Genomic DNA, 16,519 nt, shown 5'->3' with positions numbered 1-16,519 from the left:
AGCATTGGTGGTAGATCCAAGGGGTGCGGAGAAATCTCTACGGAGCATAATAATCCCGGCCGCTGAGAAAGACCACCAGTCGGCTACAGCGGGTTTTATTGTTTACTGCCAGCATCAATGTGAAATCAACCTGAAAGCTACAGCTTTGTATGAAACAAGGAGCTTGGTTCAGGCTCCCCTCCTCATCCTTAACCAATTTTCCTCAACGTGGGGCATGGCATGATGATCGACCGAGTATCGGACATTGATACTACGGTATAAGAACCATGCAAAAGTCCACGAGCCTTCTTTGCAATCTCGCCCCTTTTCTGCTAACGTCTGTTCATCTGCTGCTCTTTCTACGCTCGTAATTGATACCATTCTCTCAAAATGATTTGTTCTGTCGAGTTTCTCTTGCTTATTCTCGGTCCAGCAGTTCTGGTGTCCGCTACTCCCACCCCAACCACAGCTCCTGATCTCAAGAACGCAGCCGTTCTGGACCGAAGGACTACCTGTATTTTTACGGCTGCTTCTGCGGCGAGTGCATCCAAGACCTCATGTGCGACAATTGTCCTTGACAATATTGCTGTCCCATCAGGAGTGACGCTTGACCTGACAGGTCTTAACTCAGGCACTCATGTAAACCACAGGCCCCTCCTTGGCCTAGATGCCCGATTCTAACCTTTCTCTTGCAGGTTATTTTTGAGGGTGAGACTACATGGGGGTATGAGGAATGGTCTGGCCCTTTATTCTCCGTTTCAGGGGAGAACGTCGCCATCAGCGGTGCCCCAGGGCATTCTTTGAATGCCAACGGCGCTCTGTGGTGGGATGGCCAGGGATCAAACGGCGGGAAGACCAAGCCCAAATTCTTCGCTGCGCACAGTTTGACCGGAAAATCTTCCATTACCGGTCTCAACGTCCTTAATACTCCCGTCCAGGCGTTCTCTGTTAACAGCTGCACTGGCCTGACGATTTCTAATGTCACGATTGATAATTCTGCAGGCGACGTTGACTCGTTAGGTCATAACACGGATGGTTTTGACGTTGGATCTAGCACAGATGTCACTATATCAGGTGCGGTTGTGAAGAATCAGGATGATTGCTTGGCGATTAATTCTGGAACGGTAAGTCATGAAGCATTCTCTCTCAAGGATCTCTTATAACAAATGCAGGGCATCACGTTTACGGGAGGGGCCTGTTCTGGCGGTCATGGGCTCTCTATCGGCAGTGTGGGAGGACGCTCTGATAATAACGTCTCTGACATTACCATCTCATCCTCCACCATCACGAACTCCGCTAATGGGGTTCGCATTAAGAGTAAGAGTTCTTGGGGATGATCGCCTTGCCCTTTCCTTCTTGAAATACATGTTTCAACTCGAAAGCCATGTTGCAAGATCTTTTCCTTTCATACAAAGGCGTCCTCAGCTGACCTCTCTCCCAGCCGTCAGCGGAGCAACAGGCAGTGTGTCGGGTGTGAAATACGATAATATCACACTCTCGTCCATCTCCACCTATGGCATTGTCATCGAGCAGGACTATGAGAATGGGAGTCCTACGGGCATTCCAACTACGGGCGTTCCCATCACGGACTTGACGCTCTCTAATATCAAGGGCACGGTTGACTCGGACGCTACGAATATCTACATCCTTTGCGGAAGCGGGTCTTGCTCGGATTGGACTTGGAGCGGGGTGGCGGTCACTGGTGGGAAGGAAAGCACTGCTTGTGAAAATATACCGAGCGGGGCCTCTTGCTAGATGCTGGAGGGGTTTGTGGCTTGCATGGCTGAAATATAGGGGTCTTTGAAAGGCACGAAGAGCTACGAAGTTATATAGGTCATGGTTGGTTCTGTTTGTACGCAATGCCCCGGAGCAGCAGCCTCTTTACACCTGATGGGGTATAAGTCTAATGTGTATTCTGATATAAGCTCTTCAACGACGACGCACCTTTATTAGTTGAACCGAGTATGTTGCACTCCCAGAGCCAGTTTCCGTTACCCCTGCGGTACCAAAACAATTTTCCATCCATACCATGCCAGTTCTACAGACGCCGATCCATGCTCATAATCATACAAATCCGATCCATGACTTTGTTCATACAGAGGTTATTCCCTTAGCCTTTCTCTTTCGCCCCGCCGCTCTTGGGCTTCGGCATCTTCTCATATGCATTCGGACTCCTTGCTCTTCCCTTCCCCTTCCCCTTGCCATGTGAATGCTCACAATCATGTCCATGTCCATGTCCATGCTCGTGCCCGTGTCCACTCCCCTCCCTCCTCGTCGGCCTCGCTGCCCCATCATCCCCACTATCGCTATCGTCATCATCCGACGAGCTCTCATCACTCGATTCATCGATCCCTTTCGGCGCATGGTATATGCAGCACACTGCGTACCCATCAGTAACCTCATCTCCAGCATGCCCAGGAAGAAAACAAACAAACAAAACAAACAAACCTACCTTTACTCTTCTTCCGCCCCAGCCCCTCATTATCAACCACGTCCTCCGCCCACTGGATCCGCCGCCCCGTACTCCCACTGCTCGCCTCCCCGTCCTCCTCCCTCTCCACCGTCGCGCCCCTCAGGTGCAGCACCGCTTGCCGCGCCGCCGCCGCTGCCGGCGCCGAGGCTGGGCTCTGCACTTGCGTTTGTCCACCGCGCGGGGGCGCGCTGGCTCTTTGCAACGCCGCCATATTCGGTGAAACGATCTTGTCTTTTTTCAGTCTTGAGACTGCGGAGACGTCTAGATTGCCGTGGGATTGTCGGTGCAGAGGCGCTTTCTGGGTAGGAAGGTAGGTCCTTTGGAATGCACCCACAATCCTCAGAATAGAGGACTCGCGTAGTTAGGTGTGCAACCTTGCAGGACGTTGAAAATGCCTGAACGAGAAATTTGCAGTGCTGGGTGCCGCAGAAAAAAGATGTTTCGTGGGCGATGGGCAAGAGATGATGTTGTTGATTCTATGGATTCCAGAAAGGTTGCCCCACGTTTAGGTCCCAGATTTACGTAGCTGATCACGTGATAAAATAGATAGAGAGTACCTACGTGAGGTACCTCTTAGGTACTTCCGCCTTGTTCGAGTTGAAAAGCTCAAGTATTATATATACGCTTTATATATCGAGAACATGTCTACACTAATCTTCCCAATTTGGTATACTATATCCAGACAAGCACAATCATCAAACTCATTAAAAGACCAAAGCTACCCCGCGTCCCCGCATTTTTGATACCCGAATTTGGACTGTCCTTCTGTCTTACACCTGTTTGGGTTGGGGAGATTGATGTGCAGCTTGCAGTCCCACACTGCCATCCACTTGGACAGCAATTCCCACCGAGACTGGCGGGACAGCTGGACCACCCCGACGCGCAATTCCCTGACGGCGTGGCTACTGTAGCAGCTGAACCTAATGGCACCACAACTGAAACGCCACTGCTTATGATTGTTGTGGAGGTGATAGGCGGGCAGGATGTTGTATCACAGTTCCTTCCTGTCCTGCAGCATCCTCCGGCGTAGTAGGCTTCGCAAGCGTAGAAGCCAGTCGGGCAAGAGTCGCCACTTACTATTGGCGCCTGAGTGGTTGTGGAAGAGCCAGTTGGACGAGCAGGGGGAACGCCAATAGCTGTCGAAGTAGCCGTAGTTGAAGGAGCCGTGGTTGAAGTAGCCGCAGAAACGTGGCTTGTGGATATTGTAGTCGTTGTCCCTGTTGCAGGACAACATCCCCCGCCCAAGCTGGCTGGACATGGTTCAGCGTCAGAGCCGCAGCTAAGTGTAGTTTGTGGTGCAGTGCTTGTCACTATGGTTGAAATTGTTGGAGACGTTCCAATACTGGTGACGGTGCTGCTTTGTGCCGATGATAGAGTAGGGGATGATTCCGACACTGTCACCGTGACAATGAGGGAAGGATTTGGAACACCTATATCATGAATTAGTGAGTAGGTATAAATGCAGTGGAGTTAAAGCTTACAGCCAATACCGGCACAAACATAATTTGGAATACAGCAGCCACCCCCTTCGTAGTTCCCGCTCGCATTCTCAGAACATGGTGTATTTGGGCTATTGCAGGTCGTGATAGTTCCGCCACAAGTAGCACCCGATGGACAGCACCCCACAGGGCCTAATCCTGTATCTTGAATCTTAAAACAAGTCTCACCAGCTGCACAGCAGCTATTCGGGTATCCAATCGAGGAGCAATCAGAGGTTCCAGTCGGACACATGAACTGCCTCTTCTGAAGTATGGCCAGTGCAGCGGCTGCATCACGACTCGGTATTTCCCCCCGAGCCTCGAGATCATGGTAGGCTGCGTAATCTTCTGTGTGTAGAGCTAGAGGAGGGCTGTATGGTAGAGGGGCTGAAGCATTCACCAGTAACCTGGTTTCCTCGTCTTCGTCTCGTATCCTTAGATTTGTGGCCGGTGCCGCATCAGATGGGCTTGATTGCTGCAGCTCTTCTTCATATTGCCAGTATTCCATGTAGAATTTCTCGCCCGGGTCGTCACTCATCTTCATAACACCAATAGGGTTCCTGCCCCTGGGTGTTTGCTCGTTTCTGGCTTCGAGCCTTCGTCGGTGGCCAGCCGGATCATCGGCCCAATTTCTGGCATTGTGAGAAGCACTGTTTACCCGCTGTGCTAGGGAATCATCATTGTAGAAGGCTGCGGTTGTATGTGCGGTAATGAGGAGGAGTGTTGATGCTGGGAGACCCAGAATTCTCGGGGCGAGCCGCATTTCGTCGTGGAGATAAATAAGGCTGATGATTGATGGTGGGGAAAAGATCTACTTGACAAGACACACGGCTTTCAAGGCGGGCCTATATTAAATGTCCTTCAAAAACTGAAATGTCATCAGAGGAAGGAGAATAATACACGAACGAAATAAAACCAATGCACGATGGTTAGATATAGGATATAAGCACGGAAGATCGCAAGTACCTTTGTCCACATTCTGGTGGCTGGGACTGCCAGCCTTCCGAGATGGTGATCATGATTGGTCAAATGTTTTCGCTTTTGAGGAACAACAAACAGAATCCTGACTAGGATCGTTCTACAGAAATATCGTGACAGTTGGCCGGCTAGCTACCTAAAAATGCTGGATCTTCTAACACCTTATACTGAAAGTGGTCCTCTCTAGATCCCTGTCGCGAGTTGTAACGCAGCAAAGAGGCTGGGCCGCTTTAGATCGGATTATCAGGGGTTGTACAGTAGCAACAAGACGCTCTATTCGATGATTCACGTACGGGATTTAAGTGATCGATTTCAAGAGTAAAATTATATAAATTGAAATTATAGCAATAGTACTTATCCCTCTTCCCTATCCATCTCGTCTCTATCTCTCTTCCCACCCTTCGGCCGTCGTCCTTTCAAAACACTACCCTTCTTCCCCCTGTCCTCGTGCAATTTCTTCATCTCGTTCCTGGCATGCCGCTGCGCATCCTCAACCCTTAGTTTGAAAAGCATGACCTCATCCTTGACCGTCTCATACACCTCCAATTTCTTCCCCAGGCTCTTCTCTATCCGCTGCCAGACCTCTATATCGTATTGTGTCACAATACTTATTGCGTGGCCAGACTTCCCTGCTCGTGCCGTACGACCGACACGATGGATGTATGTCTTGTCGTCACCCGGGAGGTCGTAGTTGAATACCACGTCCACATTGGGGATATCAAGACCTCGGGCAGCAACATCGGTAGCAAGAAGGATGTTGCGAGAGCCAGCACGGAATTTATTCAGTGCCCCCAAACGAGCGGACTGCGAAAGTTGGCCATGAAGAGGGATTGCGCCGAAGCCCAACGCACGTAACATCTCGGCCAACCGCTGTGTCTCGTTCACGGTTCGAGTGAAGACAATGGCAGATCTTCCAGAAAATTCGTTTAGAAGGTACACAAGATAGGTGTCTTTGTGTACGTGTGGGATAAAAACCAGACTCTGGAGCAGGGTGGATACCGTCTGGTATTTGCTGCTGATACTGACTTTGAGAGGGTCCTTCAAACTGGCTCTCTGCAGACTCTCGACCTTGGAACTCATTGTTGCAGAGAAGAGGTATGTTCGCCGCTCTCTGGGGATGACCTTGAGAATCTTGTCCAAGATTGGTCCGAAATCGAGGTCAAGGAGTTTATCGGCCTCGTCCATCACTAGGTATTTAAGTGCTCGCAGAGAGAAACCCTTCGTATTCTCAAGATGGTCCAGCAATCGACCAGGAGTAGCCACCACGATATGTGGTTTCTTGCCTAAAGAGATTGCTTGCGAGACCATATCCATTCCTCCAACTAAGACCGTGCATCGTACATTTATGAGAGACCCAAGCGCTTCGAATTGCTGAGATATTTGGAAAGCCAGCTCTCGGGTGGGTGCCAGCACGAGTCCGAATAGAGGCTGCGGTTTTTCAAGTAGTGCTTGGAGGATGGGTAGGGCAAAGGCTGCTGTCTTTCCGCTACCTGTTTCTGCCAGACCGATCAAATCTCGTCCTTGAAGTGCGAGGGGTATCGATTCAGCTTGGATAGGTGTGGGCGCCTTGTATCCAAGCTTCTCGCAAGCTTCGCATAGTGAGTCGATGATTCCCTGGCAGTTGTTAGATGATATTCGTCAATCTTGAGTAGATGATTCGTACCAGATCTTTAAACGACTTCGGTGCAGCCTCTTCCTTCTGTTGTTCTGGTTCTTCAGGTTCTCGCGGCGGTGAGCTTGGAGCTGGGTTTGCTACCGGTGCCTCTTTCTTCTTATCCTTGAGGCCCGAAGGCACATCTCCATCGACCTTTCTCCTCTTAGCAGACGACATGTTGATGTTTTGAAGGTCGTCTGTACGGCATAAGGTTGACGACGGTTGTACCTTAGTATAAAAGCTTTAGAAAAATTTCCCTTCTTATCGAGATCTCGCCTCTGATTGGCTAGCGCAAAATTTCCAACCTCGAAACATATTTTTCCAGCCTGATCTTCAATCGACCACATTACACCAAAAAAGCCAACAAAATGGCACGAAGAAGAACCAAGAAACGCACTCATGTGGGCGCCAATAATGGCACTTCCAAAGCCGCGTCTGCAAACCAGACTCGGCGAGACCCAAAGAGCATGGTGATTCGCATCGGGGCTGGAGAAGTAGGACCAAGCGTGAGCCAGCTGGTGAAGGATGTACGATTGATGATGGAGCCTGGCACGGCATCGAGATTGAAGGAGAGGAGAAACAATCGACTGAGGGATTATCTTACCATGGCGGGACCATTGGGCGTCACTCATCTCTTACTCTTCTCGAGGTCGGAGAGTGGGAATACCAATATGCGACTTGGGATCACACCTAGGGGACCGACCTTACATTTTCATATCGAGAAGTATAGTTTATGTAAGGATATTAGGAAAGCATTGAAGCGTCCGAAAGGTCTTGGAAAGGAGTATTTGACTCCGCCTTTGGTACGCGCTCTCTCTTTGCTTAGCCAGCATACTTTGCTAACAAGATTTCTAGCTTGTTATGAACAACTTCATCTCCAAAGAGACCGACAACGAGTCGCAGAAAAAAGTACCTAAACACTTGGAATCTCTTACAACAGAAATCTTCCAGTCTCTCTTCCCGCCTCTCAACCCCCAAACCACACCACTAGCTTCCATCCGCAGAGTCATGCTCCTGAACCGCGAAAAGACGGACGACGGGTCATATATCATTAATCTTCGCCATTACGCCATCACCACCAAAGCCACAGGTCTCTCTCGACCTATCCGCAGATTAAACGCAGCAGAAAAACTTCTGCATTCGCAGAAGTCTGGAAAGGGCAAGAAGGGAGGATTACCGAACCTAGGAAAGCTAGAAGATATCGCTGATTATATGGTTGGCGGTGCTGACGGCGAGGGTTACATGACGGATGCTACGAGTGGGAGCGAGGTGGATACGGATGCCGAGGTTGAAGTTGTCGAAACGAGAGCGAAGAAGATACTCTCGCGGAAGAAGAAAGACAAATCTCGCGAGGACGGAGGTAAACCCAGTGTTGAGAAACGTGCTGTCAAGCTCGTGGAGACAGGCCCCAGAATCAAGATGCGCATGACTAAGGTGGAGGAGGGCATGTGTAGCGGGAAAGTCATGTGGCATGAACGGATCCACAAGTCAGCCCAGGAGATCAAGGAGCTGGATCAGGTCTGGGAGAAGAGGAGGCAAGAGAAGGAAGCGCGGAAGAAGATCCAGAGGGAGAATGTGGAGAAGAAGAGAAAGGCTAAAGGGCTGGGTGCCAAGGGCGACGAGGACGAGGATGAAGATGATGAGATGGATGTCGATGAGTGGGATAGCGATGGCTTGGAGGGCGATGCGGAGATGGATTTGAATGAGGAGCAGGATGAGAAGGGCGAGTGGGAGGATCAGGAGGAAGAGATCGCTGCGGGTTGAGTAGGAGAGTTTAGGTAAAAAAAAACGCGGAAGCTTGCTAAAAAGAAGTTGCGATGGTTGGAAGTGCTGAAATTGCTGCTACATCAGGAAGCTCGAGAGCTCGTATTGATATGGTCCAGGTTATGTTTAGGTAGGCTAGAATCCTGTCTCTACCCAGCCCCCTTTCGTATTTTACTTTTCCGAAGTCCATCAAATCATTTCTCAACTGCCATCCCCCCTTTGTCTTAACCTCTTTTTGGATTTCTTACCCTATTCCACCAGTAACGAATTCTGGATACTATAATGTCCCAGCTGATATCTTATCTGGGTGAGTCCTCTCCTTACTTTGCTCCACTTCACTCACCTATCTCTCCCCTAGCTCAAGCCCAGCACCAGAGCAAGAGAGACCAACTGCCTATCATCTCCTACACAAACACGATTGCAACCACTCAGGAGGTCTGGATATCCCACTGGGCAGAGCAGAGTCGTTTGCCGTACAGCGAAATCCCGGGTTTCCTCGCTAGGTCTCTTTTCAGCTGATTATGATCTGTCAGGCTTAGGCGAAGAATGGTTTGTTTCGTCATGCGGCAATCATTGTTCAACTTGACATCAGGCTCTGTCTTATGGGATAACGATCACTAGACATGAGAAGAAGATCACAATGGAGCGAAAAAATTCCAGCTTCAATGGAATCAATGTTTCCGATATTGCTCGCGGCAACTAGCTACCTTGGCTTGAAAGAAGCCTGCGAAATATGCATTCCTATCGTCTCTAGGGATTCTCATATGCTCTACCAACATCCTTCGTAACGCAATCGGAGGTGAGGGATTGACGGATTTCGATAATTTCCAATAAAAGATTCAGCAAGCAGTGTATATCTCGCCAGTCGTCTTATCCGCAAGTTTTTCCTGAAAAGAGGTGGGGCTCCAATCAAGTCAAGCATGATTTCACTTTGGCTTGTTATGTGACGGGATGTCTTGAGGGGGATCAGACATCAAAGTTGTCAAGTGGCACTGTAGCTTGCAAGCCAAGCGCAATCTTGATGATACTAATGAGTAATTCGAGCTGGATATGGATACTTTGGTGGAAACAAACATGATCGTGTAAGCTCCGGACAACAAGAAAGCCGGAAATACTTTCGCAGTTCCTCAAACTGATCAACAAGGTATCGGAAGGTTAAGGCGACCGAGGTGATTGCTGGAGCAAATGCCAGTTGCTATGCTCATAGTGCTAATCGATCATTCCAATTTGTTTCTTCAACCACGAGGCTCGTTTCCCTTGCTTCCTCCGAGAATAGAACTAATTGGCAGGCAATTAGTATTAAAGCAAGAAGGCTTCGCTGCCGACTAACCACGAAGGATTACTGCTCTCACTGATCCATTCCAATAACATTTTAATACTCGTATTACACCGCTGCAAGTCTGGGTGGTCGGAGGCTCGAGCATTGAGAGTAAGAAGCTCTCTCTCCATAACGATGGATTGGTGATCAACGTCCAATGGCAGGCCTGATGGTCCAGTACCAGGCTCTTCGTACTCCTGGTATACGCCACGGTTGAATGCAGATCTCCTCACCTCTCTCGCTAACTTATAAATCCGTGCCGTGGCCTGTATTGCAAGATATTCAACAGTCGGTCTCGCTTCTTCCGGGATCCCTTCATCCCGCCACGCAAGTAAAGCCAGGTGACACCGTAATAGGTGGTATGTGCCATCGGTGATGAAAGGTGGGAGTTTGCTGAGGAGGAGGTGGGTAAGGGCTCGACGATAGTGACTCAGGTTGGGTTCCTTGAGTAGCTGAGTAGCTAGTATCAGCGCAGCCGCAGGATCGCCATGAGTTCTTAGGTATCGGATCTTGATTCTTAGTCTCGTTCAGTGACACAGAGCTGGAATCTTACCTCGTCGTATTTCTGCTTGTGATGTATAGCGGAATGCTGTTGCTCACTGAGAACCTCTGAGTCTGGGCTCCGTTCTAGATCTGAGTGTCCGTTACCTGAATCCTCGGTGTCCGAGTCTCCAGGTGAGTCCCTTTGGGACTCCTGCGTGGTCGTTCCGGAGAATGTCCTGCTTTCCCAGTCCTCAATGCTTACTCCTCCGGATGAATCAAATTCAGAGTCTTCCGTGGTCGCTTCGGAGACTGCTTCGTCCTCCTCTTCCTCTTCTTCATCCGCCGTTATTGGAATAGCCACCATATTCTTCTTCATGTCCCTCAGTTTCCGGACCTCCAAAAATTTCGAGTGGTAGAGGAGACAACCAGGTGGCCCTGAAAAAAGTATTCCAAACTTTCAGCTCGTGTCTTGATACAGGCTACTTTGTTTGAGATGTGCTTCTTTCAGATATGATATTGGAAATGTATGTCGACAGGTAAGAACAGCCAAGAGAGCGCCTTCCATCAAGGGGTGCAAGCGTCAACTGCTTCGCTTTTAAGGTTCCACGAATCCAACCGCACTTGCCCCGGATTCATAGTCACAACCAAGTAGGACTTTCATGAAATTGATTTCTTTACAGATAGTGAAGCTTTTTGGTGACCCCCTACAAGTCATCTTATGAAGAACATCTTCTGAACCGCGATATTTCTGGGAATCTTGAGACGCTTAGAGGGTATCAAATAAAAAGATAAATAAAAAGCAGGCGGGAGATGTGTGTGAACAGGTAGATATTAAGATATATTGCAAACTGTTGCGGCTGCGGGGACATGACTAGACCAGAGAAACAACCAAAATTCGAAGATACCTCCAGAAAGAATTGTATCTACTGCTATATTGTTTTCTAAAGGTGGTTTAGAAAAAAGAAGAGAGGGTGAGGCCGCCTTGCATAAAGAGTAGCAAAAAGGGGGGAAAGGCTCAATGCAACAAATGTCAACGAATTAAGAAAAAGGTTCAAAAAAAGAAAAATCTATACAAACAAGTGGACGATGTGGGGATTGAACCCACGACCTCTCGCATGCAAAGCGAGCGATACTACCACTGATCTAATCGCCCAGGGATACTTGTTTGATGTGTTTGTAAAAGCCGATGGTATATTGTTTTATCCCCCAGCATGCTTTGGATGATTGCCTGGGATATCAAGAAAGCTGAACCGGTGCGCGCCGTGAGTGGTTAAGCGAGATATGTTGCTCTCTCAACCCACCAACCCACCAATGAATGGCTTTCAACAACCCAGCCCCTGGAGACCGGACAGCGAGATGATATTAGAGGCTATAATACCACTTACACGCGGCAGGTTACTAAACACCTTTAACGGGTCCCTTGGGCGGTTAGATCAGCGGTAGTATCGCTCGCTTTGCATGCGAGAGGTCGTGGGTTCAATCCCCACACCGTCCAGTTATTTTTGCGCCCCTTTTTCCTGTCATCTATTTTTTTTGTCACTTTTTTGGTTGGCTCTCTCTACCTTAAGCTCTCTTTTTTTTGTTTTATGCCGTAGGCTAATTTTCGCTTCTGCTTACTTTTGTCGCACAGCAGTAGGCCAGACCTTAATATCCTTCTGCTTAATAGCACTAATATCGAAGCTTCAGAGCCAAAAATGGCGAAATGACGCGCTGGAGACTGCCTACAGGGCTGTGATCGATCACAAAGCAACCTTGTGACAGATACCCGCTGAAGAGAGGACCTTGTCTCCTGTAAAGTACATCTCAGAATTGATATTCTATCACACTATCAAGAACCAGCACAAAACAAGCTTTAAAAAAACCAAATAGGATTCCTTAGACACATATCCTGAATAATGCATCCTTCACTGCCATTCCACGCCCCCGTCGGCTTTTTTTGATAAAGTATCTTGTGATACTGGAGCTCTAGATCCAGCCCGAGTCTACTTTGACCGGCGGATTTACACAATATCCAGTGTTCCCGTTGACCGTACTATACGATAGCCCCTCCTTCAAGTAGTACCACTCCTCGGAGCCTGCACTGCTGGCGGCTGCTTGAGTAGATGAGCCCTCTCCAGACTCCAGCATTACCGTGATCTGGCAGGTCCGCGACAATCTTGGTGTGCTTGAAGCTCTTTCTCATTGAAGTTGACTCGAGAATATCGAATTTCGGCGAGTACTTCTTGAGCTGTTTTGTGACCGCTGCCCGTGTCACTCTCCCTCAGAAATTCTTTCGCGTCGGAATCCTTAATATTCTTGTTGACTTGAAGATAGGCAATAGCCATACCAGGGTTTTCGAAACCTCTATGAACGTCGGTGCGTACATTTGGGGTCTTCACGACGCTACTGATGTGGGTGGTATTTGCACCCAGTTGAAAACCATTTTCTTGGTGGTGGCGAGAGGAGCTTTCTCTTTGCAACGGTCTTTCAGACCTATACTGACTTAGAGGGCAGGAGTAAGACAGCGGTTCGAGGAGATGTATTTGGGGATAAAAGGATGAGGAAGAAGGCTGGTATGTATGAACTGAATAGATTCATGCAGAAGATTTGAGCTCTTTGAGATGACTGAAGGTGTGCTTCAAAATCGTGAAATATTCCTTTTGTATACCTAGTAAAAGACCGCACTTGGGTATATCTTATAACTCTCCGGCAACTTTGACGCCAGGGACACACAGAACGGTCTCTCCAGGTGAAAATTCATAATCTCTTTGGGAAGATCCACTCCCAAGATATGGACTCGTTTCCAACAGACGTACTTAAGACACTGCGCAATCTGGACAACGGCCATGCTGTGTGTTTGGCTTGTTGGGGATCTTGGCCGACGCGAATTAAGAACAGCAAGGAGTGTTTCGGCGCTTAAACACCGGAACAAGGGGAAGGAAATAAAGTTTTGGCACAGAAACAGAACGAGTACGGACGAAAGGAGCAGCATGCAAAATGTTTTATAGTTGGTGATAACTCGAAAGCTGGTCGTGAGTGTTCCTGTGAGGTTAATTTGCAAGCCTGCTGATATTGGGTGCCGAAGTGACGGCCCACGGGGCGGTAGAACTGTAGGCTAGCTGGTGTAGCGGGGAAAAGTTTTTGACCAGACTTCGACACCAAACAGCGACGCGGCTTCGGTGGAAGCAGGGGAACGAGGGATTCTACCCTCGTTTGGAGTAGACAACGAGAAATAGAATCCAGAAGTCTATGTATCAAATGTCAAAAATACCCGCTGTGGAATGTCGACGCCCCGAGGCTTGGCGAACTTAGCGCGAAACCTGCTCCTGATGAAGCGACTCCAGTATTGCAACGTACACCTACGCGGTACCCTTTCGAGAATTGGAACAAAAAGTAGGTATGCGCCGTCCGCATATTTATTCCATTCTGCAGCGGCGGCCTGTACCAAAGCCCACTGCAAATCCCACTGCCAACTATGGAGCTCGATTCCCCTTTGGACCATCAAAGACATACTGGTGCACGACTGGCTCGCGCCCCCTGAGTATGATGACTTCAAAGCAAGCGACAGCAATGCCTCTCCTCCTCGCAGTGAGGAATGCTAACACCGGTGACGATTTACCTCTCTATTAGCTGCATCAGTCACTCATCTGCGAGTAGTTGTGACAATATCGGAAGAGGATCTCTATAAATACACGAGACATCGCTGGGCGTTCGTTCAGAATCCATTTCATAACAATGCTTGACACTGACCTTCAATAGAATAAATGGATCGTCCCGTTTGGAGGAACGGTACCTCAAGTTTAACCTTCAAGCACTATTAGAGGCCGCAGTTGCAGCATGCTTTAGCAATGGGGCCCGTTGTTGTTCGTCTTTCATTACCACCAAGCTATGAAGCTTCCGAACTGAATCTAATGTACCCATGTGACAGGCACTAGAATTTTGAAGTGTAAAGAGGGAATGAATAACAAAGCATATATCCTCACAATGGATAATGGCGTTGAAGTGTTAGCAAAACTCCCAAATCCATGCGCTGGGCCCTCCTTCTATACAACGGCATCGGAAGTTGCCACCCGCACATTTGTAAGTCCCAAGTTGGCCAGCGATAGAGACCAGGCACTAATTCTACTAGCTGCGTGATGTCTTCAATATTCCAATTCCTCGCATAATCTCGTGGTCTGCGGATCGGAGCAATGCTGTTGGCGCGGAATATATTATCGAAGAGAAGGCTGCAGGGGAGCTTCTTGGAAACTTTTGGAAAGCCTTAGACACATTGCCCATGAATGATCGAATGGCCATTGTGGACGAGATTTTAGAAATCGAGAAGAAACTCACGTCAATAAAGTTTGTTAAGTCTGGTTGCATCTATTTCAGGAAAGATATTCCAAACAGCGAACCCCTCCAGACTAACCCGCCATTATCATCTCAAATACTAAACTGCTTCACAATGGGACCACTTGTCTCGAACGAATTCTGGAGCGGTCAAAAGGCTGGAATGGATCTCAATCGCGGACCATGTAAGTCTGCTTATCATTTTTTTGGTTTTCGGGGCTAACAAGTAGAAGATGAAAAGCCCGAGCAATTTATCGAAGCGATTGCACACAATGCAAGAAAATTTATAGAGAAATACGCTCATCCTCGCATGAACTATCATCGTTCTCTTACAGAACCAGAGATGCCACACGAAATGCTTAATCTCATAGATCGGTATCTTCAATTGGCTCCAGCAATGGTGCCTTCTCAATCGACCGAGGATATCGATATCCACTCACCGATACTTTGGCATCCAGACCTTCATCCTAATAACATTTTTGTCGATCCTGAGTCGAAGAAAATATCACACATAATTGACTGGCAATCCACATCGAGTCTCCCCTTATTTTACAACCACCACGTTTCAACCGTAATCAAGCACCGTGGCCCTGCACTTACAGTGCTAGACGACCTGAATTCCTGGCCCGAGCCCCCACAGAACTACCACAGCATGCCCCCGGATGAGAAAACATACATTGATAACGCGATCGCCAGTGAGTTCCTTCACAAGTACTACCTGTCTTCCACACGAGTGAAAATCCCAAGGCGATGGGCCGTCTTACAGAGAGTAGACGAGCTGAATTCACGCACTGAGCCTGCGGGTTGGGTCCAAAGCGCATGGAGTGATAACGACACCTTTTTCTTTCGCCGGGCACTGATGCGCATTGCAAATCGATGGGATGACCTTTGCCCTGCTGCCGGTCCCTGTCCTTGGGTCTTCAGCGAGGACGAAATCGCTTCTTACGAGCATGAGAAAGAGACCAGAGGCTACGTTAGCACTATTCTGACCTACTTTCGAGATAATTGGGCCGTGCCTGCGGATGGACGCATAGAAGTTGAACGGTTTGATGAAGTTCGAGTTGAAATGAAGCGCATGAAGGATCATTTTGTTGGCAGCGCGGATGATGAAGAGGAGAAGGAACTTGCTGAGAAGATTTGGCCGTATGAGGATCGTGCGGATGCTTGAATCTGAAGATGTCTCGCCCCCTACAGACGGGATTATTTCTTCCGAGTCCACAATGAGATGATGAAGATGTCGCTCGACCAAGTGCTAACGGAGTAAGCGCTCGCTCCGACCTAAGAACTAACTTTAGGTTCAAGATAAACTCAAGCAACAAGCCTGGCATTCATATTATATATCCGCTACCTCTAAGAGAGCTTGTACCTTACCTAATTCACAGGCCGCTACCCCTTACGCTAGGCTTTCTAGGCTTTCCCCCTCGATTCTCCTTTAGTGACTAGGTACAGTAGGTAGTCTAAGAAGTGACGTTCTATCTCTGCCTAGGTCTTGTCTTTGTAGACTATCTTGGCTAACAGAGACTCTTGGTTCTGTGTCAACTCCTTGCTAGGCTTATGGTACGTGAAGAGATTGTAGTATCGGCTGTCCCCCTCGACCTGGTATAGTCACGTGACTATAGAATAGGTCTCCACAGCGGCAACACCACAAGTCTAGCCGCGGTATAGGAAAAGAACCGCAGATTTATCAGACAAACCAATCAAACGTGGGCGGTTAGATCAGCGGTAGTATCGCTCGCTTTGCATGCGAGAGGTCGTGGGTTCAATCCCCACACCGTCCAGTTACTTTTGTCTCCATTCTCCCCGGTCTTTTTCATTTTTCCAGCTTTTTTTTTGATATTCTGGAGGTATGTCCTTATACTGGTTTCCGGGCTATTCTTTCTATGCTTGGCCAATCAATCAAGCTAAACATGGGCGGTTAGATCAGTGGTAGTATCGCTCGCTTTGCATGCGAGAGGTCGTGGGTTCAATCCCCACACCGTCCAATATGGTATATAATCTGTATATATCTCTTTTTTTTTTTCTCTCTTGTCCAGTAGTTGGAAGCTGGCGGGGGTGTTGCTACTAAAGTTGATTGGAGTTAACGA

The 16,519-nt window shown here is 48.5% G+C and overlaps 8 protein-coding genes across 8 annotated transcripts; 3 read left to right on the top strand and 5 right to left on the bottom strand.

The window, feature by feature from the left end:
* Positions 1-213: 213 nt before the first annotated feature.
* Positions 214-1,961, top strand: M430DRAFT_275353 (glycoside hydrolase family 28 protein). The gene is made up of 4 exons (XM_024865643.1): positions 214-618; positions 675-1,103; positions 1,152-1,296; positions 1,421-1,961. The coding sequence occupies exons 1-4, from the start codon at positions 370-372 to the stop codon at positions 1,732-1,734; spliced, it is 1,137 nt and encodes a 378-aa protein (XP_024721720.1). The 5' UTR covers positions 214-369; the 3' UTR covers positions 1,735-1,961.
* A 128-nt stretch (positions 1,962-2,089) lies between these two features.
* On the bottom strand, positions 2,090-2,663 carry M430DRAFT_27494 (hypothetical protein; the record flags this gene model as incomplete). Its single annotated transcript, XM_024865630.1, has 2 exons — positions 2,090-2,358; positions 2,432-2,663. The coding sequence occupies 2 exons, from the start codon at positions 2,661-2,663 to the stop codon at positions 2,090-2,092; spliced, it is 501 nt and encodes a 166-aa protein (XP_024721719.1).
* Positions 2,664-3,124: 461 nt separating this feature from the next.
* M430DRAFT_27493 (hypothetical protein) lies at positions 3,125-4,693 on the bottom strand (the record flags this gene model as incomplete). The annotated part of the gene is made up of 2 exons (XM_024865629.1): positions 3,125-3,882; positions 3,934-4,693. 2 exons carry the CDS (start codon positions 4,691-4,693, stop codon positions 3,125-3,127), a joined length of 1,518 nt encoding a protein of 505 aa, XP_024721718.1.
* Positions 4,694-5,262: 569 nt separating this feature from the next.
* On the bottom strand, positions 5,263-6,739 carry M430DRAFT_100758 (hypothetical protein; the record flags this gene model as incomplete). The annotated part of the gene is made up of 2 exons (XM_024860656.1): positions 5,263-6,522; positions 6,572-6,739. 2 exons carry the CDS (start codon positions 6,737-6,739, stop codon positions 5,263-5,265), a joined length of 1,428 nt encoding a protein of 475 aa, XP_024721717.1.
* A 191-nt stretch (positions 6,740-6,930) lies between these two features.
* On the top strand, positions 6,931-8,326 carry M430DRAFT_100570 (hypothetical protein; the record flags this gene model as incomplete). Its single annotated transcript, XM_024860644.1, has 2 exons — positions 6,931-7,365; positions 7,418-8,326. 2 exons carry the CDS (start codon positions 6,931-6,933, stop codon positions 8,324-8,326), a joined length of 1,344 nt encoding a protein of 447 aa, XP_024721716.1.
* A 1,299-nt stretch (positions 8,327-9,625) lies between these two features.
* Positions 9,626-10,503, bottom strand: M430DRAFT_27490 (hypothetical protein; the record flags this gene model as incomplete). Its single annotated transcript, XM_024865627.1, has 2 exons — positions 9,626-10,153; positions 10,198-10,503. 2 exons carry the CDS (start codon positions 10,501-10,503, stop codon positions 9,626-9,628), a joined length of 834 nt encoding a protein of 277 aa, XP_024721715.1.
* Positions 10,504-12,253: 1,750 nt separating this feature from the next.
* Positions 12,254-12,954, bottom strand: M430DRAFT_18598 (hypothetical protein; the record flags this gene model as incomplete). Its single annotated transcript, XM_024863907.1, has 2 exons — positions 12,254-12,599; positions 12,923-12,954. 2 exons carry the CDS (start codon positions 12,952-12,954, stop codon positions 12,254-12,256), a joined length of 378 nt encoding a protein of 125 aa, XP_024721714.1.
* Positions 12,955-13,674: 720 nt separating this feature from the next.
* M430DRAFT_120201 (hypothetical protein) lies at positions 13,675-15,846 on the top strand (the record flags this gene model as incomplete). The annotated part of the gene is made up of 6 exons (XM_024861771.1): positions 13,675-13,713; positions 13,764-13,815; positions 13,866-13,969; positions 14,035-14,186; positions 14,236-14,620; positions 14,669-15,846. Coding segments are annotated over 6 exons (1,667 nt in total), but the record flags the coding sequence as incomplete, so codon positions are not given.
* Between the last annotated feature and the right edge of the window lie 673 nt (positions 15,847-16,519).

This window comes from Amorphotheca resinae (genome assembly GCF_003019875.1).
Source record: "Amorphotheca resinae ATCC 22711 unplaced genomic scaffold M430scaffold_5, whole genome shotgun sequence".
Classification (NCBI taxonomy): domain Eukaryota; kingdom Fungi; phylum Ascomycota; class Leotiomycetes; order Helotiales; family Amorphothecaceae; genus Amorphotheca; species Amorphotheca resinae.
This window is presented reverse-complemented; position numbering and strand designations above follow the sequence as displayed.